The sequence below is a fragment of the Anser cygnoides genome, chromosome 15 (genome assembly GCF_040182565.1).
Source record: "Anser cygnoides isolate HZ-2024a breed goose chromosome 15, Taihu_goose_T2T_genome, whole genome shotgun sequence".
Taxonomy (NCBI): Eukaryota; Metazoa; Chordata; class Aves; order Anseriformes; family Anatidae; genus Anser; species Anser cygnoides.
This window is the reverse complement of record NC_089887.1, coordinates 7777499-7805384: the sequence shown is the minus strand read 5'-3', so window position 1 is coordinate 7805384 and position 27886 is coordinate 7777499. Positions and strand designations below refer to the sequence as shown.

The 27886-nt window shown below is 38.8% G+C and overlaps 2 protein-coding genes across 9 annotated transcripts in view; one reads left to right on the top strand and one right to left on the bottom strand.

Moving 5' to 3' along the window:
• Positions 1–6157, top strand: part of CYTH3 (cytohesin 3) — a 52057-nt gene extending 45900 nt beyond the window's left edge. The window contains exons 10-13 of one of the 2 annotated variants that reach the window (XM_048064703.2): positions 1188–1264; positions 1342–1413; positions 1512–1666; positions 2626–6157. In XM_048064703.2, coding sequence (XP_047920660.1) covers positions 1188–1264; positions 1342–1413; positions 1512–1666; positions 2626–2698 — 377 coding nt within the window. In that variant the 3' untranslated portion in view covers positions 2699–6157. Of the gene's footprint in view, positions 1–1185; positions 1265–1341; positions 1414–1511; positions 1667–2625 lie in introns of both variants that reach the window. The other variant, XM_048064707.2, reaches the window with a different exon arrangement.
• A 1070-nt stretch (positions 6158–7227) lies between these two features.
• Positions 7228–27739, bottom strand: USP42 (ubiquitin specific peptidase 42). 7 transcript variants are annotated; one of them, XM_048064649.2, is made up of 20 exons: positions 27603–27739; positions 25112–25229; positions 23293–23530; positions 22358–22558; positions 21099–21209; positions 20836–20938; positions 20608–20675; positions 20380–20450; positions 19776–19858; positions 17504–17615; positions 17002–17142; positions 16710–16810; positions 16111–16249; positions 14703–15440; positions 14235–14323; positions 12100–13599; positions 11319–11611; positions 10677–10759; positions 10043–10085; positions 7228–8465 (listed from the first exon to the last, which is right to left on the bottom strand). In XM_048064649.2, exons 3-20 carry the CDS (start codon positions 23519–23521, stop codon positions 8425–8427), a joined length of 4146 nt encoding a protein of 1381 aa, XP_047920606.2. In that variant the 5' UTR covers positions 23522–23530; positions 25112–25229; positions 27603–27739; the 3' UTR covers positions 7228–8424. The 7 variants fall into 7 exon arrangements, with proteins under 7 accessions (XP_047920606.2, XP_066833523.1, XP_066833524.1 ...); XM_066977422.1 differs by having other exon boundaries at positions 25112–25330; positions 27603–27735; XM_066977423.1 differs by lacking the exon at positions 27603–27739 and adding an exon at positions 26228–26873 and having other exon boundaries at positions 25112–25330.
• Between the last annotated feature and the right edge of the window lie 147 nt (positions 27740–27886).

Genomic DNA, 27886 nt, shown 5'->3' with positions numbered 1-27886 from the left:
GGGCCTTTTGTATATTAATGGTATTCTTTTATGCCAGGGTGTTCAATAGCAAGATCAACTATTTTGAGACATTTGGGTTAATGAGGTGAAATCATTGCTGAATGGATGATGCACAGGTGGTGACATAATCCTGAAGTCATGTAACTATGGTGGAACTAAGCCTGTATGTTGATAACACGTGAATTCTTTATCTACTATTGTCTTTCCTGAAAATGAGTCCTGAAAATAGTAATTGTAGAATACTGGAGAGGTTGTGAGGTAGCACACTGCAGAGCAATAGGCGAAAAGTCTGAGACAATGTGTGTTTCTGAAAGGATCAATTCCATACAGCCTGACATTAACAGGTGGGAGAAAGAGCACCTCAGTGGTTGCTGTTTTCTAAACCACTAATGTGGGGGGGAAAAATGGTATTTTTGGAGCAGTAGCTATGTCTTTTGTGAGGTGTATTCCGTTACATATTTTCCCCATAAAAAGCACGTTTTTAAAACAATAAATGGTGAAAAGTCACTACAAATGATACATTTTGGTGTAGCATGTTCTGCATTTGCTCCAAGTTGATGACTCATCAGAGTTGTTCTGTTTGCAAGCGGTAAAGTTTGTAAGCATCTGATGTGCTTGATGTTAAATCTAGTACTAGAAATAGGTTCTTAATCACATGCATGGTCATGAGTGGAGTGCAAGGAAGGTGATAAAACACCATGAATTTTACTGATGAGACACCTTCCTTGTAAAAAGACAGGCTGTGGAGAGGGTTGGTCCTGTCATTGAAACCCAGTTACTGGGTTTGCTGTTCAGCCTCCTTTCCCATAGCAGCACTGGCTCTGTATTTCTGAGGGCCGTGAAGGATTAATATTTTTGATTAATATTTTTGAAATAGCTGTGACTACATGGACAGAGGGAGCAGGCCTGGACTCAAGTGAACGTGTAAGAGAGGAGACATTTACAGCTTTACAGCATAAAGCTCATGTGGCTGGTCAGCAGCACCATAGTTAATGCGGTCTCAGGAGTTTGATCTCAGTACAAGAGCTACAGAAACATGTTCTTTTAATCTCAGCTCATCTGTGCCTGATCCATTTGCAATTAATTAAGCCATATTTTGAAAAACAAAACTAAATACTTTCTTCTTATCCATTACTGAAGCCTTGACAGCAGCACACGTTTAATTTATCGATACCTTTTGATTATAGGGGGAAGAGTAAAAACATGGAAACGAAGATGGTTTATTCTGACTGATAATTGCCTGTATTACTTTGAATATACAACAGTGAGTATATATTGCAGTGAGCTTCAATTGTAATCCAGGTATTTAAGGGGCTAATGTGATATTTTCCTCATTTTTAGGACAAAGAACCTAGAGGGATTATTCCATTAGAAAACCTTAGCATAAGAGAAGTTGAAGACCCTAGAAAACCAGTAAGATATCTTCATTATAAGTTTTTACTGAAGATGTTTGCCAGTTGTTTGTTGTTTTGTTTGTTTTTTAAATTTATTTTTCCATTTCTACCTTCCAGAACTGCTTTGAGCTCTATAACCCCAGTCATAAAGGGCAAGTGATTAAAGCTTGTAAAACCGAAGCTGATGGTAGAGTGGTAGAGGGCAACCATGTAGTGTATAGAATATCTGCTCCCACCCCAGAAGAAAAGGAAGAATGGATTAAATCTATCAAGTGAGTTTTGAGTCTTAAATGTCTTTCAGAAATGAAATGTAAGCTGTTCTCTGAGTAAGGTACTAAGAGAATTTGTATTCTAACTTACTTAAAGAGTTCTGATGTGGCAGTGTCCTCTAGGATTAATGAAAAGCTACATGGGGTTGATAGATCAGGATAAGTCTCCAGTTACTGTCTGGTCCTAAGGAAATAGTAGTGCTCCTAACTCAAATGAGGAAAATGTGGATTTTTTTCTTTTTTTTTGAAGCGAATTTAAAGCCTTGTGTGAACTATCTTTAACCATGATTTTGTTAAATTCTTCAACTACTAATTAACTTCAGTGACATCTATCTTGAGCATGTTCACAGTGCAGCTTTGAACTTTGATAATTTGACTTCATCTTGTAAGATTTATAAAGCAGACCCACACTTAAAAGAATAAATAATGTTCAAGAGGAAGGTATGAACTCTTAACAAATCACAGCTGAATATAATCTTATTTTAAAATAAATGTTTCTGGTGCTTAGAGGCCTACAGAACTTCCTCATGAGGGGCGTGGAGGGGCAGGCACTGAGCTCTGCTCTCTGGGGACAGTGACAGGACCCGAGGGAACGGCATGGAGCTGGGACAGGGGAGGGTCAGGCTGGGGGTTAGGGAAAGGTTCTGCACCCAGAGGTGGTCGGGCACTGGGACAGGCTCCCCGGGCAGTGGTCATGGCACCGAGCCTGACGGAGGTCAAGGAACGTTTGGGCAATGCTCTCAGACATAGGGTCTGATTTTTGGATGGTGCTGTGTGAAGCCAGGAGTTGGACTCGGTGATTATTGTGAGTCCTTTCCACCTTGGGATGTTCTGTGATTCTAGGTCAGCAATCCATTATCTGATGAGAGGTGTGGAGTCATTCAAAGGGAAGAGAGAACAAAACACTTCTAGTTTTCAGAAATGGCATTTGTTAACCAAACTGATGATTCCTTTTCTTCTAGAGCAAGTATCAGCAGGGATCCGTTTTACGATATGCTGGCAACAAGGAAACGAAGAATTGCAAACAAGAAATAGAACGTGATCAGCGGCTTGTATACATGCATCAACTTATAAATGAGCATACAGTTGAGTGATAATGTAAAAATTGGACAAACTAAGTGAAGACATTAACTGTAAATTTTATATATATATATACTCTACTATGACATAAAAACTTGGCAAGACCTTTCAAGGTAAATAGTTATTGGCATATAATTTGAAGTAAGCTTCAAATCCCAGAGGATGATTTTGTTGGAACTTTATTCAACTGAAAACATGGAAGCCTTGTTTCTGCTTGTGTTAGTTACAGCTCCAGTTTACTTTGATTGGCGGGGAAGGAATTCCAGGCTAATATGCTGTACCTGTTCCTTGAGCTTGTTGTCCATAAATGGAGGAGCAATTGAAATTATTTTAATCTCCATTAAATGCAGCACTACAAAGTGGAGTCGGGGGCGATCTAGCACTTAATTTTTCTGTAAGCAGAAAACCCACAATCTCAATAGCAGTTTTTAAATCTTGCGCATCTCACAGTAAGTGACCAGCTGAGTGAAGCTTTCATTTAGAGTATGTGCTCCTGCGTTATATGGAAATTGCTTTTCTTCTTCAGAAGTGCAGCTGAGTGGTGGATTGGCAGCTACGTAGTTAACTAGTTGTGCCAAAGGGTTTGTGTTGAATGCACAGGAAAATATGCAGGTCCCAACAGTAAAGGATTATCTGTAGGCACGACACTGAGTACAGATGTGGTTTGATATTTGCCAGTAGGCTAAAACTCATTCCAGTCTGCTCATGCACAATAAGCAGTAAGATTTAATGACCGGTTTCATCTGCTTTTTATGTAGTAACATCCTTCTTATGTTTTAGGTATGTTGTAGTTAAACTAACACTAAGTTACTACTAAAGGAATAAGATGACAGGGCTTGCATGTGTTGCGTTAGGCTTTGCATGTGAAAACACCCCCTAATAATTTCACATGCATTTAATATTTTTAAAGGGAAAAAACAGGAAGGTGTATTCTTTCTGTAAGATACAGCCCTAGATAGTTAAGGCATCAGCATTCATTCCTTTGCTTGATAGCAAACTTCGAACATACAGAAAAGTTAAATATTTTCATTACATTCTTAAAGGCGATTTTTCAGACTTGTGCTTCAGTCGTTGAAGAAGTGAGTAGACATCCTTACTTTTACATAAAGAACAAAATCTGTATCTAACATTGCGTTATCTAATGCACCTAAACTCCCGCCCCCACGTTTTTTTGTAACTTCTGGAAGATCTTTCTGCAGCCCCCCTCTGATGGTCTTTCAGTAACATACAAACTGCCTTGGCAGATTCTGTTACAGTGCTTTTCTATTGACAGCGTGCATGCATAACACTCAAGGTAAAGCCCCTCATTTTGCAGTGGGGACATCATAGTGTTTGTTTGGACCCTGCTGCTTCTGTTAGTACTCATTTTTTTCACAAACTTGTTGAACCTGAGCCGTGCCTACTGTGCCAGCGAATGCTTTGGTGACCCAGTATGTTGTCAAAGCAGTTTTGCTTCTTGGAGTTAACAGAAGCAGCTCTGGATACATGATAGGGAATTAATGCTGCATTGGGAAAAACAGACACTTACTAAGTTGATCTATTTCAAATCTCATTTTAACTTTAAAGGACAGTCAGTTTTGTGGTTCCTGTCTTACTAATTTGCCTTGTTTTGCATGGAATGTCAGCCTGCGAATATTTTGCTTTATTGCATGCTTCAAAAAAAGGCTGAGAGGAAGAGCCTGGAGGAACCTTTTCTATACTATATACTATTTCTATACTCCCCGAGCATGTGGAATTGCAGGCTACTTGGATGAATGTTCAAATGTGAGTAGGGAGCAAACCTCAGCCAAAGGAGGTAGAATCTTTGCTTAACAGTAAGCATCAACATGGGGACATCTTTGCTTAATGGTAGCCATTTAAACTCTTTATAGAAATGAATTAAGTTGTACATCTTATGTTTGGAAAGCAGTATGGTTACACAGCTGCTAACCTAATGACTTGAGTCTTCTGCTCTACAACTTCAAGTTTTGTTTTCAAGCAGTGCATACATCAGTTTTAGCTTTGGAGAAGTAGATTTGTAATGCAAATAGTGATAAACCAGAATCAGTGGTACTGACAAGTGTAATGGTGAAATGCAGCAAATAAAGTATTCCTGGAGAAATGTGAGATTACAAAAACAGTAAGCCATGAAGCACTTTTTTTTAAATCAATTCTTATATTCTGAAATATCACCTTCAAGAAAATCTGTTTATCTAGCCAGGTGAGGGTGTCTACCTGTAAGCGTGAAGGAAATGCCTTGAGAGTTTATTTGCTGTATTTGGTTTGAAGTTCTTATATCCTGCAGAAATAATTATTTAGATTAACATGTAACTGAGGATATCGTAGCAGGAAATATATTATTTCTAGCATTAAAATGCAACATCTAAACCAGCTATTTGTGGTGCTCAATATAACTATTTAATTTACCAAAGCTAATGGAATATCATTCTTTTGTGTGATAATATTTGATTTCAAATGTTTTTTTGTAACAGTATTAACGGGGAGTGAAACTGGCCCAGAATTTCCACTGGCCACGAGGCCAGTAAAACAAAGTGGCTTGTGAAAATTTTGGCCAAGTCAGGTACTATCCATGAGGGTGAAGAAAAATCTCTCAACCTTTCCCTTTTTTATTGGGCTTCAAGTCCAGGTGTAGCTACTAAGACTAGCTGCTCTGTGGCCTAAAGCAATACCTGTTATATTTTGGCCAGGCTGAGGAAAGTCCTCTGGGGACAGCAGACTTCTCCCTTCCCGTTGCGCTGAAATTTGTATAAATTCTTCAGCTCTTTACCATTGCCCTTTGAAACTACAGGGGCCAGCAAGAGCCGCTACTGCTTCTGCCACACATACGGCTTCTCTGAATACCTAAACTGTTTGGACACTAACTTCAGCCACGCTGCCAGTGCAATCTAGGGAGAGAACTGTATATAATACTTAAGCTCAGCTGGACTGACTTAAATTTTACAATATTCTGACAAAATAAGCTCTAAATCACTTAACATTTTGAACAGTTTTAAACTGGTACAAAACTGAACCTTTATAAACCAAGCAGCATTTATAATGCTTCATATATAAAAACAATGCCTATTTTTTAAGATTTATTACATATCTATGTAGATATGCTTGCTGGAAAAGCTAGGTCTGTTGTAGACCAAATGCTACAAATTAAGACTTGTGGCTTACCAGTTTCATTTCTATATTTTCTTGGAAAATGTTTCTAGTTAGAGTTTAAATATAAAATGTAAATACTGTACAGATATGTATTGATATAAGTATTACTTGGTGTACACAGGTGATTTGCATGACAAATACTCTGTATCGATCATTGTTAAAAATGTAATGTTCTGTGTAAATCCACTGCAATATTAACCTTTTCACTTATCATCAAAAGCTGTTACTTAAACCTGGACATTCTCAAAAATAAAGTGTGAAACTATATACTGTTGTATAGCTCCTCCTTTTTCAAGAGTACATGCAAGATAATTGCTCTTTTTTTTTCTTTCTAGAGGGTGATTCAATTTTATAGCATGGATTATAACTGCTCTTGCAAGTGCCCTTATTTTAGCCACAACAGTTTAAACGATCAGGTTACAGAGAAAACCCTTTCGCTGCAAAATAGATTGAATAAAGTATGCTACAGCTACGAAACGTTAATTCCAGTAAGAGCTGGAGATCTCCATTTCCTTTGAGAACCACCCTAAATTAGCGAAAGGACCTGACAAAATACTTCCCTGTGCTTCAGTCAAATGTAAGTGGGAGAAAAAGCGAACTCCTCTCCTCAAGGAGACAAATGAGACCTCCCCCCGGCAGAAGCAGCCCACACCGCTGCAGTTGCCCCATCATCTTCAGAGGGCTAAGCTGAAGTGTCTCTCACTGCATTCCCCCACTCCTGTATGACGGCTAGTTCCAGCAGTAGTTGTTGCCAGAGCACTTAATAGACAGAGCACTAAAAAGATACAGCAGTCAACGTTTAAACTCCTTTTATACATTTAAGCCCAGAGTTACTGATCAGACAAAACACAAGACACCAAATCTTGGAGCCAAAGGACAAAAGAGGAAAAAAAAGCCAGATACAGGACAGGTGGGTGTTTTCTTTGTCATGTTACTTTATGTAACTTAACATAACTGTTGCCATAGGAACATTATGCAGGGTACACTTATGGTTTGGCTTTATGGTGTTCTCCATGTACCAAAATATTACTTGAAGTATCTAGTAAAACATTAACCTTGCTCCTTTTTTAGTGTCACACACAGTGGAAAGCTACTGCCAAGCTTCCAACCTGTTGCCTGTTTTTGGAAGCTGTTAACTTCAAAGGAGAAAGACTTCTGCATTCTTGTCTAGGCAGCTGAGGTCCCAAGTTACTTGTCTTCTCTGGGTCATACCAACAGCATCTTCTCACCTACCACTGAAAGGAAGATCTGATTTCTTGATTATCCAACACTGTGAAAGCTGTCAAGTCACATGGCATATTGCATGTTAAATAACTCAAGTAAAACTCAAGTAAAAATCCATTTTAACTTCGCTGTATTTATATACTATATAAATTTTACATGCTATATATTTACAGTGGGGCAAGTGCTTTTTATCTTTAAAAAAACAAAGATCAAACTTTAGACATCTCTGAACAACACAGCTTGTATAAACCAGACAGATTATTCAGATGAACTGTATTTAATACAGGTTCCCCACTCATCTCCTGATGCAGGACCAGTGAGTAATAAGTGCATCACAGTTTGATAGCATTTAATAATAAAAATAAAAATCACAGTATGAATTTGTCTGTAACTAGAAACTTTAGAGGGACAAAACAGACAACCGAGACTTAAGACAAGTGACGCTGTATTAAAAAGTGTAATAAAAACATATGGAAGAGTATACAAATAGTCTGAGAGATACATTCAGAACTGCATATTCTGATCATTGTTCCACAGCGTTGAAAACCAGAACATTCTTCCGATCTTGAATAGAATTAAAATGTGAAGTAAATTAGTTTCTAGTGTCAGGCGTCACAAAAAAGATGAAGCTCTTGCAAAACTCCTGTTATGTGAGAGCTTGTGAAATCTTAAATAAGTCTTTAAATTAAATATACAGACTGTCAGTTGCAAATTTTATAATTCTGTGGTTTTCCTGGTTGTTCTTGCACCAGATGTCTATCTTGGAGTAACATTACATGAATAACACACAATCAACCTGAGTCTGTAATTAAGCAGCATTTGAGATGTTCTATTCCAGGGCATTGTTTTCAGTGAGATATTTACTTGGTAATGTACAATGTTCAGCAGTTGTAGAAAGTTTCCACCCTTTTGGATTAGAAGTACATTTTAAAAAAGAAAGTCTCAAGTTAAAAGCTAAAAAAAAGTTCTTTCATGGTAAAAGTCTGTACAGACGTTTGAAGCACCACTTATGATTGGGTTTTGTTTTGATGGTAATTTTACGGTATTGATAAATTTTAAGTAAATTTTTGATAGTTTATTTTGATAATGTTGAGTCATCGGTTCTGAAGGTAAAAGGTGGTTGGTTTTGACCATAAAACGTTGGTTTTGACAGTAAGAAGACATGGGGTTTGACGGTAAGAAGTTGTAAGAAGTCGTTGGGTTTTTGATGGTAAGAAGTTGTTGGGTTTTTGATGGTAAGAAGTTGTTGGGTTTTGATGGTAAAATGGTTGGTTTGGATGGTAAAAAGGTCATCGGTTTTGATGGTAGGTTTAGTTTGAGTACTGAAGGCTTCCATCAGTAAGCTCTGCGTCTGAAAGACAAAAGGAAGAAGTGTCATTCCCTGGTGTGTTACTCAACATGGACCTATCTGGCTCAGTGGTTTTCTTTCTAAACAGAAAAGTCACAACCCTGCACACGGCTTGATCTGCTCTGTGACTACAGGATTGAACTGACTGGAGAAGGTGGCTTCCAAAGCCCTCCCGTTAAACTGTTGCTGCATTTCAGTTCTACACTAAAATTGGTGAACTGTACAGAATATTAGGACAAAGCTACCTACTTTAATGGCAAATGGTAGACCTTAGGTAAATTAAATTTATTTGAAGGTTAGATTGGACAGCATCCTTGTTTTACTAGTGATCTTGTGGTCAGCTGACCAAATCCTAGCCACAGAACAGAAGCGTTCAGAAGCTTGCTAGGGAGAACACTTAGGAATGCAGGAATTTAACTGCTTTAACGCTACTCTCTCTCTCATGTATCTGGATTTTCCTTAAATCACAAATTATCACTAGCTATCCTTGTTAATTTATTCAAAGTAACATGAGTCCAGGTGAAAAGGCACAACCTAACGAGTCCTCAGTTGGTCCTAGTCTGTCCCTAGCTTATTTGAGAGGTTCAATGTTGTAAAAAAACAAACAAACAAAAAACCAAACTGTTGAAGTGGCCTTTTTTTCAGATTAGATTCCATCATTCAGAAAATCCTGTTTAAGAGACATTTTTTCTCTTCTTTGAAAGACTGACCTTCCCCAAAATGAAACTAATTAATATCTTTAGGCTTGATTAAATACTTGAATTCCTCAATTTACCAAAATTGCTTTGCACAGCCCTCCTATCCTGTTTATGTTGCAAGCAGCGTATCTAAATGGGGTACTATTGTATTTATCAACGAACATCACTTTCACTTATATAGCCCAGTGATCTTAATGCCCCGGACTTGTGGAACGTATGCAAGACATTTACTTTCTTCCTATACTTTTGACTGGTTTAGAAAAACGAGTTTGCCATCTGCTGGCCAGAGAATTCATTGAAGCCCAAAGAGATTAGAGCAGATACATTTTCTTCTGTGCTGCTCCTGATTTATCAGCTAGAAGAGATACTTACAATTTAGTACAATCAGGATTCTTTTGACATTAATATCATAAAAAGTCTGTTTTTGCAACACTGGTATTTGAAAGACCTCAGTTCTGTCCCTAATTTTGTTCTTGATAATAGGACAGATTGTATTAAAGTCTGCAAGAATGTGTGAACAACCAGCCTCCCCTCCACATGGTATTTTAAGATTAAAACTTCTGGTCGTCCATGTCTCAAAACACAAACATGCTTTGCAACAATTGCACTTCCTCTTTATCTTGAAGAAACTTTTCAGTGCCAGAATCTACAGACTATGGCAATTTACTTCATCATTAAAACCAGGTAGAATTTTTGAAAATCTCTTCGAAGACTTAACTTCTCCAAACATTCTATAAAAGGCATTCAGCTGTAAAGCAAGAAGATGAATTCCTTTCTTTCCTATGCCAGAATGGCATTTTCAACAATGAACAGGTTTGTCACTGACTGTTAACTGGTTAAGTTGTGTCTAGGTGTAAAATGTATAAAATGTTAAAAACTTGCCTTTGGATAGTGAACTGTCTTCTTCAGGGATTACTTCAGTTATCTGTAAGAGGAAAATAGATGATTGGGGGGGTTGTTTGTTTTTAAGAACGGATGCAGTCTTGCCAGTAATTTAGCTGGTATTTTTCAAAGTGAGCTTTTAGAAACTTTACAGCTCTGTTGAATCAATGTGTCTCTAACCCTACAATTAAACCAAATAATGCTAAAAGATGCAGCAATTTATCTTACTGCAAGTGCTTATTAAAATATCTGAGTAACTGGGACTGTGGCTTCATCTCAGATACATATATATTTAATACTACACACTTCTGCTCTGGAAAAAAATCATGGAAAATGTAAAATTTGATTTTAGATGTTGAATTTGTCGCAGTGTGCAATCTTCTTCATCACAAGATTCTATAGCTAATTAAACCATATTATCTACTGAGAGACCAAGATTATGACAAGAACAGCACAGAGTTCAGTGTGAAGCCAATCGGGAGCTAAAGTCTGTATTTAGTTTTCTGTAAGGAGATGTACCAAGATGGCTTTTTTATACTAAAAATTGTTTCATCAGCCCATTTCTCTATATTCTTAAGCCTATACTAATAGGAAAAAAAACCACAAGTAGAACAATAGCAGGAATTTAACATACTCTCCAGGTGTTAAATTGCAAAGCGTCCTCTGGAGGATTAATAACTGTGAATTCAGTGTGCTTAGGAGAAGGCAGATCTACATCTGAAACAAAAATATTTCAGTATTATCACCAACTTATGTTACTCTGAATAAGCAGTCAGCACTGTTTCTATGTTATGAAATAGCTGAACATAGTATGTTATTCAAATGAATTATGCAGGCAGGTTTTTTTTTTTTTTTTTTGTTTTTTTTTTTTAGGAAGACTGTGTTTCACTATTACATTACTAGCCTGTAAGCCTCATGTCATCGTCTTCCATCTTGACTACTGAACCTCCTTTCTACCTACAATATTCTTTTCCAAGATACAGCTGTCCAAATTTATTTTTCCTAGTTAGTTGGACTGAATTTAATAAGGCATCTTGCATCTCTTCCTCTTGTTTGCCACTTAATCATCAAATCAAATTAAAATTATTTCTCTTTTAACCTCTTTTTTTCAGACTTTCTTTCCTAGTGGTCATTCAAAAATGGAAAAAAAAAATAGTCTATCAACTTGTTTTTAATATCCATGCAGACTGTTCAGTCATCAAGCATTTAAAGACCGTTTTAAACACTCTCTGTATTAATAAAAAAGGAATCCCGTAAACATGCTGCAGCTGCTTACCTTTAATATACTCGTTGGATGCAATGGAGCTGTATTTCTTGCTTTCACCTGCACTGGAAGGCTTCCCTTCCTTGTAAGGTTGTTTACTGCCCTCGTTTCTGTATTGCTCACAAAAAGAGCCATCTGGAGGACGGGATTCTTCCTTCTTCTCCCGTGTTTTCTTCTGGAAACGAGGATCTAAGTATTCCAAGAAGCCTTTCAGTTTCCTGATGTGTTTCTTCTTTTTCTTCTTTTTCTTACGCTTGCGATTGTCATTGTCAAAGTGGAGCACAGAGAAATCCAAATCATAAAGTCTGAAGGAAACATGCAAGTTAAAAATAGAAAAAAAAAGATGTGGCACTTGATGCATATATGAAATTTTATTTATTTTACCACAGGTGATGATTTGCGGCATGTCAGCTATTTTGTGGTACTTTGTGCACATGTAACTTACTTTAGATGCAGCAAACTTAAGCCCTCAGATTGAAGGACGATAGGTCCTGGTTTGTACACAAATCATTAACAGTGGCTAGCTCTGGAATATGTGCAATTAAAAAAAAATGTTTTAACCTAATCCAGAATGGTGTGCAGATATGATTACTAACTACGTGGTCCAAATCTAGTGTTCTAACACAATTCAGCAATATCTTTCCTATCTTCACTGATCAACCTAATAACATGATCCCCAGCCAGATTATGCTATCAAAATAACTTTGAAACTATGAAAAAAAAGGAAGACATGAGAAACACCCAGAAAAGAATTAGGAAAAAAATTGCTGATTATGCTGGAATCCTTGCTTACTTGTAATCCTTCTCTCGATGTTTATCTTTAGACTTCTTTTTCTTCTTGAACTTCTTATATTTTTTCATTTTTTCATCACCTAAAAGCTCCTTTTCTATCTTTCTGCGTTTCCTTTCTATTTCACTTTCACTACCTTCTGCACGAGTATATTGTCTTTTTCTGTTTCTTTCTTTTTCATTTTTCTGGGGAGAGTCCTCAAAATGACCTGACACAGGTGGAAGTGCATGTCTTTCACGAGAATATTTTTCAGAATGTTGCTGAGGTACTGAGCAACGATGTAAGTCTGCTCTGTGGCTGCTAAAGTGATGTACATCATCTTCTCTCGAGAGGGAACTGTGAGGCCATCTGCTTTTGTAATGATAATCCTTATGTGACCTGCTGTTGTAAGCTTGACTCAATTTGTCAAAGTCTTTATCACCGTGAGAGAACTTTCTCTCTCTACTGTCTCCTGTTGCATGAGATGAATAGTAATCATTGTAATATCTACATTTTTCCCATCTCCGTGGTTCATCTTGATAGTATCTTTCTCTGCTCCAAGTTCTTTCCCCTTTGGAATGGTAATATCTATTCCTATCTTGTTCTGATCTTCCTCTGCTTCGAGATCTGTACTTTGAATATTTTAGTGATCTTCTCCCATTATCAGGGCTGTTTCTTTCACTATGGAAAGATCTGTACTTGCTTCCCTCACAATACTCCTGCTTATGACGATTTTGCTTAATAACTTCCATGCTGCGAGAGCACCTTCTCTTGCTGGAATGACCATCTGTTTTGCTTCTGTTTTGACTCTCCTTCTCTTCAGTATCAGAATGTTCCCTCTTTCTTCGGTAATGCTCTTTGTCAGTTTTTTTAGTTTCGTGTATCTTTTTCTTATCTTTTTTCCTGTGCATGGCATCTTCTTCCCATTTTCTGTCACCAAATTCTTCATTTGGTCTGGAGAATTGGCTTTCCAAAACTTTATCCAGCTTTGTAATAGACGAGTCATTAACAGGTGGTACCTCTACATAGTTATTAGATATGTCCTTTGTATCTTGGCATTTATCTGTAACAGCTAAGGAGGAAAGATTTTTAGAACTACATTCACTGTCAGACTTTAGAGAGGAAGTTTGCCGCAAGTTCTCATCAGCCTCAGAAGAGTCTTTGATGTACAAAATATTTTCTTTTGAAATGAGTTCAGGTTCTTTTGATCTTCTTGATTTGTCTTCGTCTCCACGGTCCTCAGATCGGTACTGTTCAAGGAATTCATCTTCAGTATCAAAGCATCTTTCCCTAATCTTGTGCTGACCATTGATACTGGGATGTGCATTATCAGCTTTTGTTATAATACTTCCAACTTCTTCTTTGGTAGAAATGGTTTCAGAATCTGATTGAATAAAAGGATTCTCAGCCTCACAGCTGAAGTCAGAAGGAACTTTCCTGGATTCTTCATAGACCAATAGTGCTTCCATCACTACAGTTTCCATAAGAGCATCATTCTCCGTAGACTTCTGAGGTCCCGGGACACTGCACAAAATAAAAACACATTAATATTAAGAGTAAAATCTTGTTAAGTAAAACAACAAAACAAACAAACAAAAAACAAACTCACGACTGCAGGAATACTCTAGAAGATATTCCACATAGAAACCTATCTTGTGATCATTACACCTTCTTCAGCTCCCAGAGAAAGTGTTTTTTCCCCTCTTGCTTCTGAAACCATTGCAGTAAAAAACCAAACACGTGTCTCCTTCCATGTGCTGCTCTGAGTAATAGCCAAAATATCCAAAACCACTATATTTGCTCTCCCCACATAGCTGAAAAAACAACAGTTGAAACTTATTTTTCTCTCTCTCTCCCAAGAATTTACATTCACATATCCTATGACTGAAAAAAAAAAAAGGAGGGGAAGAGCCAATGTTTCTCCAGACAATGGAGAAAAATAGAAAAACATTCTATGAAGAAACAGAAGTTCTCCATGAGGCACCAACCTTTATCAGAGTAATATGCACAGTGCTGATCATTAGTTCTGTTCATAACACTGGACATACAGTGCAGAATTCTACTGATTTAAATCCTTCCATTAAATAGTATTAATAGACAGACAAAACCACAATGAACTTCCATAAATTCTTGTTTTAATCAGACTGTGCTCACTTTACCTTATTTCCTCTGACAAGCTGTTCAGCTGGCTGTCTGTGAGGGATTCTAAGATTACTTCTTGAGGGACTGGAGGCATAGCTATAGGCATCTGCAATTAAAATGCACAAGTCAGCAGACAGAAAAAATACTATTTGTAGTAGTACTGAAGACTAGTGTTGTCAGAATTTCTCCATTAAATGCTAAACAAGACCACTTTGAGTTATATGCATTATCTACACTTCAAACATAACCCCAACTCACCCCCAGAAATCTACTTTATGAAACTTATGAATTTTTATCTCAGCTGACCTTAAGTTGACAATTTCTAATGTCAGCTCAGCTCTGCAAATTCTAATGGGATAATATCACAAAGTGTAACAATCAAATTTGTGCTGTGTTTTCCCAGTATTTCACAGGAATTAGGAACATGATAATACTCCTGAATACATCATAGGTGATAAATTCTAGATGGAGCAAACATAACTCACTGTTTCAAGCAATCCATTTGTTTTAGAAAAGAACATCTCAGAAGGTTTAACAGGTTCAGCTTGGCAAGTGGAATCATCAAGTTTCAGTCCGTTTTCTTTAGATTCATTAACTAAACTAATAGCACCATTTAGTGAATCATTTTTTGGCAGCTCATGCTGGGATCTTTCTTCTTCAGCATTCTGACAGGAAGAATGGGAATTCTGCAATGTACGGACTACCTTTCCAACCAAAATTCCATTAGAGGATATTACATTGCAATTCCTTTTAAATAAGCCCTTCGACTCCTCCTCAGATTTTCCTGAAGATTCTGCACCGTAAGGGACTGTGTTATCAGAGCTGAGTTTAGGATTTCCATTCACTGCTGGCTCCACGAAAATTTCATCAGAAACTTCTTGTTTGGAAACATTAGTAGTAACTGACATAGTAGATGGATTTGAGGTAGACTCTGCTGCGGTGGAATTTGTAATTGTGGATGAAGGAACAGCCTTGTTGAGATCTTCATCCTCCACAGCACTGCTAAGACAGTCAGGCTGTGACACAGTCTGACGAGCAGGCAATTTATTGTGAATACTGATAGTGATCTTCTGTTTTTTTGATGGGTCAGTAATTGAAGGCCTGGTAATTGCCCAGTTTTGAACACAAGCCGTCGGTGGTGCTGAAGATGGTCTTTTTAGGGTGACACCAATGGTATTTGGATCCTCTTTTAAGGATCCATTTCCATTTAAACGACTTGAATTCTGTATTTATAAAGAAGAAATTGCACGATGGATTAATGCAAACACTAGATTTAAAAATTTTAAACAAGAAATTCTCCTAATTCTACAAATGGTCTTAACACCTAAAAAGAAAAAAACACTGCCCTTTATACATAAATGCAAATCCAATAAGTGTATTTAATTCCTGCTTTTGGTTTACTGCATATTGGTATCAAATGAGCATCATTTTTGAAAACCATCCAAACAACTTAACGTTACCTAAAACTATTCCCAAACATATTTATTTTCCCCTTTAAACATACGCTGAAAAGCCTGGAATAATTGTTCTGGTGCTCAGGAATAAGACAATTGGTTTTCACTGTCTTAGCTAATGTGACGCTGATAGGAAAAAAAAAAGTCCTCTTTTAAATGATTCAAGGATTAGTACACTCAAATTGTCAAAGAGCGTAGCTCTCTGTGCTTTAGAAAGCTGTCTTGGAGGTATAAAGTAATGAAGTAGCATGGCTGCACAATTCAGCAGTAGCCACTGTTTGAATGACTCTGGCTGTAGCATGAGGGCTGTGAAGAAAGCTGCAGCGTGGGAAGGAAAACAAAACTAAGATGCTGAAAAACAAAAAAAAACCCCACACCAAACCCCAAACACCCACTATCAGTTTGGTCCATTATTTGCCCTCCCGCTTCCCTAAATTACCTTAATCATATGAGGAGGAAGTCGTGGTCCCATAAATCCAGCCTGCTTACTATTAGCCCCCCGCTGACCAAGGAATGAACGGGGATAAGATGGTGCTGGTAAGTAAAAAGCACGTTCTCCAAGTGTCAAATCATAGCGCCTTCAGAAAAGAGCAGTGATCTTAGTTTAGTTTTTCTTTCAACCTACTCTTGGATTAAATCCCATCCTATAATTTTATAGGAACAGTTCATACAATATGGAAATATTCTATACACAAGACTTAACCAGGACTACAAACTGAAAATTAGATAACAGTCTTCCTACTATGACTATCGCTTTCAGACCAATAACTCATTCTTACACCACAGATGACCTTAATTTCTCTTCTCTAAATTAGCCACCTACAGATAACACATATATAGCAATTTACACAAGTGCTGCAGTTTAAGGCCAAGCAACAAAAGATAATAAATGACACAGAGAATTTCAGGTTAGACAGAACTGAATTATACAAATAATAATCTTTTCCTAGGATAGAAAGAAAAACACTTGCAAAAAAGAAAAATATCAATAACAGGAAAGTAAAACCCTTCTGAACACATTTTAATATTTGTTATTACCTGATATAAAAAAGTAAATAAGCTTGCTGACCAAGAACTGTTTTAATGTCAGTACGGACTACATTAGCATCATTCATCTGATACCAAAGTCCATTACCAGCCTGCAAATAAAGACAACGATATCTTTAGATGAATTGCATGTTTTCCAAATGAAATCACAGATAGGAACAAAATACACACATATCAAATAAACATGTAACGAAATCTTTTTCCCTAGAAACACTAGTTATAGTAACATTTTAATTGGTTTGCCAGCACAACTTTTACCATTAGAAATGATGTTGACATCTACCTTTATGTAGCATACATAGTGTCCTGCGTGACAGCTGATACCATTATGCACCAGCACCGCATATAAGGCATAGAGGAGTGGTTCTCCAATTGATTGAGACATGTAGGCTCGAAGGTCCAAATACTCTGGGTATTTTACCTCCTGAAGAGAGACCAAGAAGACATAAAAATTATCCCAGAGTACTTCGTGGACTAGCCTGAGAAAAACACTTCCAAAAAAACACAGACTAGAATTATATGAATATGTTTCTTGATTCATTAAAAATAAGTCTTCCCATAAACAACGTTTAATAATAGAAGTTGCAGAGAACTGTTTTCAGATGAATTAGCCTTCTCAGAGGAAAGCATATGCTTCTTGTCAAGCAGGAACTTTATTGATATTAAGAGAAAGAATAAGCCATAGTTGTTAGTCTACAATTATTGTCTGAAAATTTTAACAACTTTCAGCGTTGGAAGATGCCCCATTACATAATGATAAAGTTGCATTACAGAGGTAAATATACCTTGTTGATCTTTCCACCTGTGAAATTTGCAAATCTTTTCAGTGATATTGTGAGAACATTGGAAGAACGGTGTATAGTAAATCTCTTGGATGCAGGAACCATCTTTTTACACCTTAAAAACAAGCAGAGACAACTGTTTAAAAGCATCTTCTTTTTTTGCCCTAAAATCAAACTAGTTTTAATGTCTCACACATGCTTATGCTATTTGAATGATATTTACTTGCATAATATGTTTTTTTCTTTTCATAAATCCATACACTGCATTTCAGGTTTGTTAATACAGAGAAGATAGCAGGATATTAGAGGACAGCTCTACAGAACAAAGAATAAAGGAATAAAGGATTTAGAACATTATCTTTTGATAGCCAAGCAAATGTCTGAACACGTATTTTTGTTACGCCAAAAAGGTAAGTTTTCCCAACAACTCATAGTGTAGGGAACAGGAATCTCTTACAAAAGTGTATCATGAGATTGTAAGGCAAGGTACCATTTCTTGGTATACGAAAGTGGCTATTTGAACTCAAATCCTGGATACATTCTTTTAGCTTTCAAGTGAAATACAAATACTGAAAGTGGAACAAGAGAGCCACAAGAGAGCCTTGGTCCTCCGGACTAGAAACTGCAAATAATTTCCAAAATAGATCAGCTATCAACATCAAAAATACAACAGAAGCACATGGTCATTCTACAGGAGGGAGACATTTAACAGTAATAAGTCTTCACATACTGAGGTTGTCTGGAAAGACACTGAAACCATCTGCAATCCTTTGAAACAAAATAGTTAAAGTTAAGTTTGATATATTGCCCACTCAAAGGTAGGACCTACAGTGTAAGCAGTGAAATTTAACCACTAGCCCAGAGAACAACTGAAACTGGTCAGTTTACATCAAGAAAAATACTGTTGATAGCTAATAAATAGAAAGAATTAAAGTATCTCTTTTTGAATTCTGATGTCAAAATACAAGCCAGAGAATTCCAAACCCATAGAGAATGCCTATGAACAAGAAAGACTTCCCCCTCAAAAGAAACAAAAATCCAAGTGTTTTATAAAACTCCACAAAACTTGCAATTAGATACAAAGTTTAGAGGCAGTCCTCTTTATTAGAAGAATTCATGGTAGAAAATAACATGTAAATTATGAAAAACTTAAAGTAGTAAGATAGTTTGTCAGCAATGGAAAAAGTACTGTACATGTGCAAGGCCTTTCCTTTTAAACTCACAAAAAGATGGAAAATTCTGGCTTTATGTGTTACTGAACCAATCACACCTCAAAGAGCACATTAATGAAGGACCATGCAATTCAGATGTGAGGTGCTTATTACAGTTTTTCTCTTCCTCAGACATAAGTTATGAGAATCCTGAATATACTACATGTGGCTTTCTAGAATCCACAGGCTAAGATGAACCTGGGATTAAATTGCTTTAATAACCTATTGAATGTTCTTGATTCAACATACTAATTTACTTAGTTTCCAACAACAAAAAGTGGATACTGCATTTTTCATTTAGCGGTCAGGCATGAATCCTACAGAGCTGAGCCTGGCATTCCTTGCTTTTCTCAGTGTACGTTTGAATAACAACTTGTTGTGCCAAACCATCTTATACAAATGTTCAATTGTTTCTCAAATACGTAGAAACATTTTACATATTGATCAGCATATAGAGCGCCTGAACTCAATATGCTTTCCCTGAGCATGCGTTAGGCCTTAAGGTAGCTCATTTCAGACATTAGTCCACAGGTTTTACAGTTCAAGAGCTGTGCAAGACGCTGTTTAGTGAGCCAGCACAGGCTGCTGACATTAATTATCACAGAGCCAGCTTGCATTCACTGAGACTCAATCTAACTTTGTTTCACAGTGAACGCTAGGACCTTCAGGAACCTGCTGCTGCCTTCCACTCCAAATCATTCTGCATGGCTCCTTGCTTTAGTACACCACTATTTACCGGGCATGTCTTTTAACTTCTTGCAATATGAATATTTCAGCATGCAACTACACACCTAGGAAGCTTGACAAGCCATGGTGCAGACAATACTAGGAATAAAAGTGCAATATTAGCTAATAGCCACTCTTCTTATCTTTCTAAAACAAATGTAATGTTTTCAGGTTTGGGATTATTTCAGTGCATCAGTTGTTTAAACAAAATGAAGCATCAACAACAACAACGAAGCTGTGTCTCCTTATTTCTAAATGAAAAGATAACTTATGCTCTAAGTCAATGCAATATATTGAACTAGTAGCTAGTATTAAGACATAATTAGTAATAATCTTACTTGCTACATTTATAGCAATTCTCTCCATCCAGCTGTTCAGGTTTCACAAATAGTTCTAGAGCTCTGGTAACAGATGAAACTGCCTAGAGGAGCAAGAAAGAAGAGCATAAAGTCACTATAAATTCAGAATTCCAAAGATGTACTAGTAGTTTATAAGAGAATCTTACTAATACATGCTTAAGTAATCTACTACGAGCACTGTGAAAAAGGAGGCAGAAAGAGCATGCTCAGCATTTACCTCACTTGGAAGTCATTTTACTTTGAAACAAATAATTTTCCAATAACAGCGTCTATAGTGTGCTTTGTCATCAGTAATGGAACAATCAAACCCATCAATCTAACAATTAGATGTATATTGAGGTAGAACAACAACAGAAATATGACAGTATCATAATTTGTGTAGATATAAAATTCTTTCAGCTTTAGCCCAATGCAAATGTGGAGACTATTTATATGGATTCCACAGAAGGACGATGTCCTAACCACGACCAAGCTCTTATATTTTAACATTATATGTTTGTTTGTTTTTTACGATAAACAAGTTTATTTTAGAAAGTTATACATGTATTTAAACATCATGAATCATATTTACAAAACACCTTACCTTTATATCCAAAGTGATATCAAGAAATGCCTCATACGTATCCGAAACTGCTTTGCAATTCAAGCACTTTACTGGAAGCAAAATATAAATGCTTAACAATACGTGAAGGAGACTAACCATCCAAATTCAAGTTGTTGATATATACTACTTTAGACAAACTACAGGCTGCTCTCTGTATCGACAAAAGACACGGATCAGTTCTAAGGACAGGAATACTTTTAAAAGTACCTCTTGATCTTAGAAATCCTCCAAATATTTGATGAATGATGGTGGTTGCTTGAGAAGATCTGTCCAATCTGGAAATAAATTATAATCAGAGCTCAGAAGATTTAAGGCACAGAGTTAACTCTTCAAAGAGTTTTATGAAAACCAAGGATGTAGACTTTCATTTTTGATAGTAAATAAAGGACTAAAAGGTGCTAGAGAACATATAAAAGTGAATTTGTTTATGCTTACTTGGTGCTTCCATTCAAGCATGCTTTCTGCATAGCATCAACAGTATAGCGCAAGAATTCGTGTGCGTCTTCTTGACTGCCAAAACGGAAATGTTTTCCTATTCCTAAATAAGAAGATTATAGTATTTACCTCATTTAAAAATGAAATAGTTCTCGTATTTCTAAAATCTCTCTTCTTTATAGTGTTAAAACCATTTATACACATCAAATAATTATTTGAAGATTACAAGATATCGAAAAAGAAACACATCTGAAGCCACTTACGTCTAAGATCATTGATAACACGTGTAGGCTTGATGGCATCAACAGTGCAACACAGGGCCTGGTTAATGTGAGTCTCCATTGTGCACATCATGCAAAAACCTTGTTCACGACCTGAAGAGTGAAAGAAGAAAGCATCCCAGTCTAGCAAAATATACATAACTACAAACATATAAAGAAAAATTAAACTATAGATACAATATCCGCTTTCCTTGCTACATTCTATTCTCCTGAGATGCCAGTGTCCCAACAGTCTTGTAACATTTCATTTCACAAAACTTTACAGAATAAAAATATCCATTAAGCCTGTATTCAAATTCATTTTCTGATGAGAAATCTAAAAGACTACTGCAAAGTCATGTTTGTAAAGGCTGACAGGAATGTGAACTCCACAGGCTGCAAAATATATGAGGAAAGAATATTTGACATTGATGATACAGCATTAAGAGAATGTGTGTTATTTTCAGCACAGTGCTGTCAGGTGAGCCTCATGATACAGAGCTACGAGTCCTTTGGAAGAAAGGAAAAATTAACGCATGTAATAGTACTTCTACCCTCCTTTTTTCAACAGGATTCATAACTGAAACAATTTCTACATACAGTAAGAAAACAGTTAAATTTCTAGGTATCAATACAAAGATACCAGGCTAGAAAGCATACAGGTGCCTTTGTAAAAACACACATATACAGATATGACAACAGGATCCTAGGGTTAAATAAACCGAAGTATAACAATGAAATTCAAAGAACACAAATTCAACAGTTTAAAAAATACAACATTTTATTTAGGACAAAATCAGTCTAGATTTTAATACAGTCCCACTAAAATTTCTAGTCAAGTTCATAAGAGCTCATATTGCTTTCTACTTTTTTTTTTTAATTAGTTCAACAAAGAACATACCATTTATTGTAGTGCATTATGGAATCTAGGCATTGAAGACTAAAGATCTGTGGTGCCAACATCCTAAATTTTATTGCTTTTCTACCAGCAGGAAGCCCAAATGCCAAATGTTCATTAAAGGCCTTGCTTTCCAATGCACTTCATTACTCACATGAAGCAAGAAATTATCCTTTATTTTTTATTATTAACATGGTGCATTAAATGCATTCCATATGCTATTCTGAGCCCACTGCTAATACAATGTTCAAAGTTAGCTTCTACAGGTAAAATCAGACAAGTAATTTTGTCTCACAGAATCAGTGCTGTTCTTTCACCTTCAGAGCTATCCAACAGATTTAAAATACTGTTCGAAAGTACTCACATGACTGGTTGTGCTCAAGAGAAAGCATGTAATTGGCAAGTGGGGGTGTGTAGGTCAAACATTGTAGAGTAGAATTAAGAAAACATGTATTGCCAAGATTATACAGTCCAACTCCAACACTTTGTGTTTGTTGCCAATCCATACAAATCTTCTCAGGTGGAAAAAGAATTCTTTGCGGCGGAGCAATTCCATCATTAATGACTGCAAGAAAGTTATATTTAAAAAGAGATTTTGTTTGTTTGTTTCTAAGAAAGGTATTTAAAAAATACTATTCTGCAGGAGCACCTAGAAGAACTAGCTACAATCCAAAACAGAAAAACTTATTACAGACAGCTTTAATACCGCCAAATTCAAATTGGCTGGTCAACACAATGTTTTGGAAAAAAAAAAAAGTGTGTTCAACCATTTTAATTTTTCTAAGGCAAGACTAACTGCCATTCTGATTTTAGTAACTAATGCCAAGTGCCTTTTCATCTATAATCTTTAACCCGATTAACTCAACTACAGTTTTTTTCCTTATTATAACTTAAACCACAAACTTATACTTGAAATTATATGGTAATAAATGCAAGGACAATGTAAAAACAAGTAACTAGCAAAGACAGTAGATATCAGACCTTTTCCTGAGCAACATTATCATTCAAAAACTTGTGAATAATGGAAGCTGTGAATAGCAACAATCAAACACTTTTCTTTGCAAAACAGAAAAGACATGGATGAATCTGTGTATTACAAAAAGCTCCCCGTATTTCACTGTCGATTGTAAATATATCGAAATTAATTTCTATAACATCAGTCACTTCAGTTGCCTTAGAGGACTCCCTTTTGAAGTCTTTATTCACAACAGTCCTATTCTCTATCAGTGTAACAAGTATGAACTGCATTTTCTAGTTTTGTTTTGAGGAAAATGGAAGCAGGATAAAACATGCACTTACTTAGATCTCTTTGGGCAAAAGGCTTAGATTTTTCAGATGATCTACAATAAATTGCACCTCCACGTCCTTGGGCCACAGAGACTTGGTTAGAATCTTCTGCAGGTGGTATCCGGCCCCAGTTTGCAGTGCGTGACTTCATTTTTTTAGTACGCGGTTTCTTGGATTTGCCAGACCGCCTTGAAGATGATTTTTTAGACTTTGAAGATTTTGGCTTGTTAACTATGGTCATTGTTCATATCTGTGACAGAGACAAAAGTTCTGGTTGACGTAAGAATATCAAAAAGCATTCCAAGAAGAAAAGAATAGTAGAAGTCCTGTCACTTAATCTCAAAGAAATAGCCTGAAGAACTAAATATCTGGTATGAATGGTTTAAAAAGAATCCCCAAACTAAACACACAAAGTAAAAATTTCCATCAAAACTCTATCCATATTACTTTTAGCTTCTACAGAACTAGTGGCTGATGTCATTTCTTTCACTTTCACAGGATTTTAATCCATTACAACTCTGGAGTCTTTTTAATATAAAAATGTAGATGACATTCTCTGAGGGGAATCAGTTATTTATTGCATTTTCTGAGTTTTGGATAATATTACCTATTATCCAATAGATAATTGTTGCAATTATCTATTGCTGGCATTAGTAATGGAACACTTACTTTACTGCCTGCGTTTTTCTGTTTCATGTGCACAAAGGTACCTACATTTTGCTGCTACTTTTATTCTGTTTTCCAGGGCTCACCCTCTACTTCGCTGTCTACTGCATCAGTCATGAGGGGCTTCTTGTGATTCTATAATAAGCCTAGCTTTTAAATGAACCTTTTTTTGGGCATCAGTTTGTGATAGCAAGTTAATTTGTGAGGGCTCCTCAGTCTATATCATGAGGTCGTTTTTTCCAGGCCAACAGGAGCCATAAGTGGCGGTACATTAAAGCCTTGGCATGTTGAGATCCAAGAGGAGAGATGTTTGGCCCTCCTTTTCACTCCTGGGAACCACATACCTCAAAACACACAGAGGATGGGATATATCTCAGAAATATTGGGAAAGGAGAGCATAAAGATGTTTGTAAATGTATATCTCCCTGGGCTTCTTCTGGTTCTCCAAGAAATACTTGCTTGGATATAACTCTGGCAACAGCACTTTTGGTATTTTGCACCTATCACATTTAAAAGCCCTACGATAAACTGAAAAGTTAGACTAAAAAGCCTCTGTTTCAGTTCTACTTTGCAAAGTTGTACATTTTCCTGATGCAAAACAACAGGGGAACGTAAGCTAGAAAAGGAAATGCTGAATGTAAAAAAAACAAAAAAAACCCTCAGCCTTCCAGGACAAAAGGCAATAACTGATATTAAGTCCTTTTTAAAATGCTGATTAGGTTTCAAGATGATACCACTTTAAATAAGTGTAATTGTGTGTGCATAGTCAGAAACTGAATAATTACATGATCAACTTCTATACTTAATTTTTTGTTACTGTCTTACTTTAGCACACAGAGACTTGGTACATTTAGTGAAACCACTAACCTAATGGAGGGTTTAAAACATAAGCTAGTTTGTTATACTGAAATGACTGAGAGAACAAAGCATAAAGTGTTTTCAGATTTATAGTACAACTTGCTTGCTATCGATTAAACTTAGGACAGGTTAAACAAAGCACAGTAAATAAGAAAACTCCTAGTCCCACAACTGACAAATTGTGTGCAGAGGTTATAATTAGAACTTTTCCCTTTACATTTTTAATCTAAAATTAATTTAAAATCCATTCTATACACACTTGCTATTTCTGAGAAAATAATACACAAAACTGAAAAATGCATTTAACTGAGAAATGAAGACATCCTTGTCCTATTGGAAGACTAAGGTGACAGCTCTTGGGCTCAGTGATTTTCAGACAAGATCCAGTCTTCAAATTGCAGACATCAGTGACATCTCCTTTTTTTCTGATTGAAAGGGAAAATGTTTCAACAACACATTGAAAACATACTTGAGGGCCAAGAAACAAAATCAAGACCGCAGTGAGAAGGAAAACAGAAGAACATTACTGAAAAAAAAAAGAACAACAAAAAACAAACTTGAGCTTTATATTGACCAATGAGATAAGCCTTACACATTTTTAAATTTATTTTTGACGATTGATGCATTACCAGATATTAAGTACTATTCAACAGCAAATATTAACAGTAGTAAGAATAAGTCAGATCGATCACCACTTTTTCAAAATACATCAATTTCTAATTTGGATATAACATCTCTCTGACAAGGAAGCAGGAGAACTATAAATACTGATACTGTTTCCTCTCCCAATGTTCCATATACACATTGATGCTGTTCCTACACAATTCTGAACACAAATTTATGTTGACATAAGCATCGGGTGTTATTTCTCTCTGTTTGCCTTGATAGACTCTCCTCCTGCCCACTGAAAAGTAAACTCAAGATTGCAGATCAGTTAAGACAGTTGCTATCCCCCCATTCAGAGTTCTGCAGCAGCACTGTTCAGATTTTTTCAGCAGTCTCTTTACAAAACGATATCACTTATGACCTGGTTCTCAGGAAGTACACATTTGGCCTCTGCGTAGCAGAGAGTCAATCACAGCTTAAGATTTTGTACAAGATCCCATTCACAAAACTGAGTTTAACCAGGCAGCAGTCATCATGCACATATCTTATTACAAAACAAACATTTGCAGCAGCAGTTGTAAAAAAAAAAACAAAACACACGAAGAACTAAACAGCAATAAGCAGCAAGAGAAAACTGTTATGGCATAGATATTAAGACCACGCGTGAGTTACAAACTGCCGTTCCATCCTCCGAAGCTGCTGTAAGCTAGAAAAAAAGGAAATAAACACCCCAAACACACATGTCATGGTGCTTGAAGTTTCGTTAAAGAATAAACCAGCAACCAAGCCAGGAAATAGAAATTAATAGTCACTTTACCCCGAAGTGGATGCCGGTTATGCACAGAAAGCTACTGAGCTGTTCTGTGCTGGCAGGATTGCTGCCGGACTGGCCGAGGAGGCGGCGGCAGCTCCCCGGGGCCACAGATCCTGTCACAGGGGGTGCCGGGGGTCTCAAGGGGCCGGGGACAGCGGGGGCAGCAGCCGCCACCTCAGCCGGGGCCGTCTCCACAACTCGCCCCGAGGGCCTCGGAACGCCGCCGAACTCGGAGCTCCAGCGTGAAGCCTTTTTAACCTCGCCGTTGTGCTCACGGCTAGAACTAGAGCGTTTCCTCCGGCGTGTGTTTGCCGTCGGTGCCGGATCGGCCCTCACCCCGAGCTCTCCCTTTCGGGAGGGCTTTGGGGTCGGGGTTTCCCTCCCGCCGCCGCCGCGGGCAGGCCCCGCACGCAAGATGTCCGCGCTGGGGAGCAGCATCTCGCCCGCGGCGAGAGCCCGAGGGCGCGACGCGAAAAAGCCCCGACATGCGGGCGAGGCGGCGGGGACACGGCTCCGAGGGGGCCGCCGCTTCGCCCCGCCGTCCTCCTCCCCTCCCGGGCCGCCCCGCCGAGCCCCGTGCGCCTCAGCTCAGCCCCGCGGCGCCCTGCCCAGCCGGGGCGTGCCGCCTCAGCGCCCGCCCTCCCGGTCTTTTCCCTTCTCCGTTCCCTTCTCTTCTCCCATCCCTTTCCCTTCCCGCGCCTCCCGGCCCGGCCGGGCAGGGCTCGCCCCTCGGAGCGGCAGTGGCCATGGCAACGGGGTGGAGAGGGCGGCACGGGGCTCGGCGGAGGCCGGGACCCCCGAGGGCAGCCCAGGACCCCCGAGGGGAGCCCGCTCCGTGGCCGGCCGGCAACAACGGCATGGCAGTCGTGGGAAGGGGATGGAAAAGGGGAGCCAGCCCGCCCGCAGAGGAAGCAACGCCGGGTCCCCGCGCCGGCAGGAGGAGGAGGGAAAGGGAGGCGGCGGGAGCGGGGACTGCAGGCTAGGCACCGCCGGGCAGGGGCCGGTCCCGCCGGCCCAGGGGGTGGTGGCGGCGGAGGTGGCGGCGGCGGCAGCGGGGCTGATTCCCCCCGCCGAGCGCTGGGGGCGGCGCCCTGCCCCGCCCGGGGGTCCCACCCCCTCCGGCTGCCCGCCAGCCGGGAGGGCAGCGGCCGAGCGCGCCCGGTGGGCTGGGCAGGGCTGGGCCGGGCCGGGCCGGCTGCTCCCGCCGGCCGCTTCCCTTCCCCTTCCTTTTTCCCTTCCCGGGGCCGGCCCCTCCTCCCGGCCCATTGATTTGCGGGCAGGGAGCCGCACGCGGCGCTGCCGGGCTGTGCCAGGCCGCCGCCAGGCCCGCCGCTTCCCCCCCGCCGCCACCACCAACCCCCCGGCCCGGCCCCATTACCTGGCTCGGCCCCGCTTGACTCGGCGCTGCCGGGTCCCCCTCGCCGCAGCCCCCGCCTCAGCCCGGCCCGCTCCGCCTCCTGGTACGGCCCGTCGGGGAACAATGACGTCCCTCCGCCGGCCTCTTCCATCCGGGGCCCGGCGCCGGCCGGGCAATAAGCGGGCGGGGGGGAGGAAAGGAGGCGGCGGCGGCGGCAGGGGGGGAGAGGAGAGAGAGAGAGAAGCGAGCTCCTCCGGGTCACACGGGGACCAGCACCGCCCCTGTGCCGCTGCCGGGAGCCGCTA

Excerpts from the sequence above, each read along its gene's own strand:
- USP42 (XM_048064649.2), bottom strand. The coding sequence starts at position 23,521 with ATGACCATAGTTAACAAGCCAAAATCTTCAAAGTCTAAAAAATCATCT. Across the intron at positions 16,811-17,001 it reads ACTATGTATGCTACATAAAG|GCTGGTAATGGACTTTGGTA; the intron begins GTAGATGTCAAC and ends CTTTATTTGCAG. Across the intron at positions 8,466-10,042 it reads AGACAGTTCACTATCCAAAG|ACGCAGAGCTTACTGATGGA; the intron begins GCAAGTTTTTAA and ends TTTGTCTTTCAG.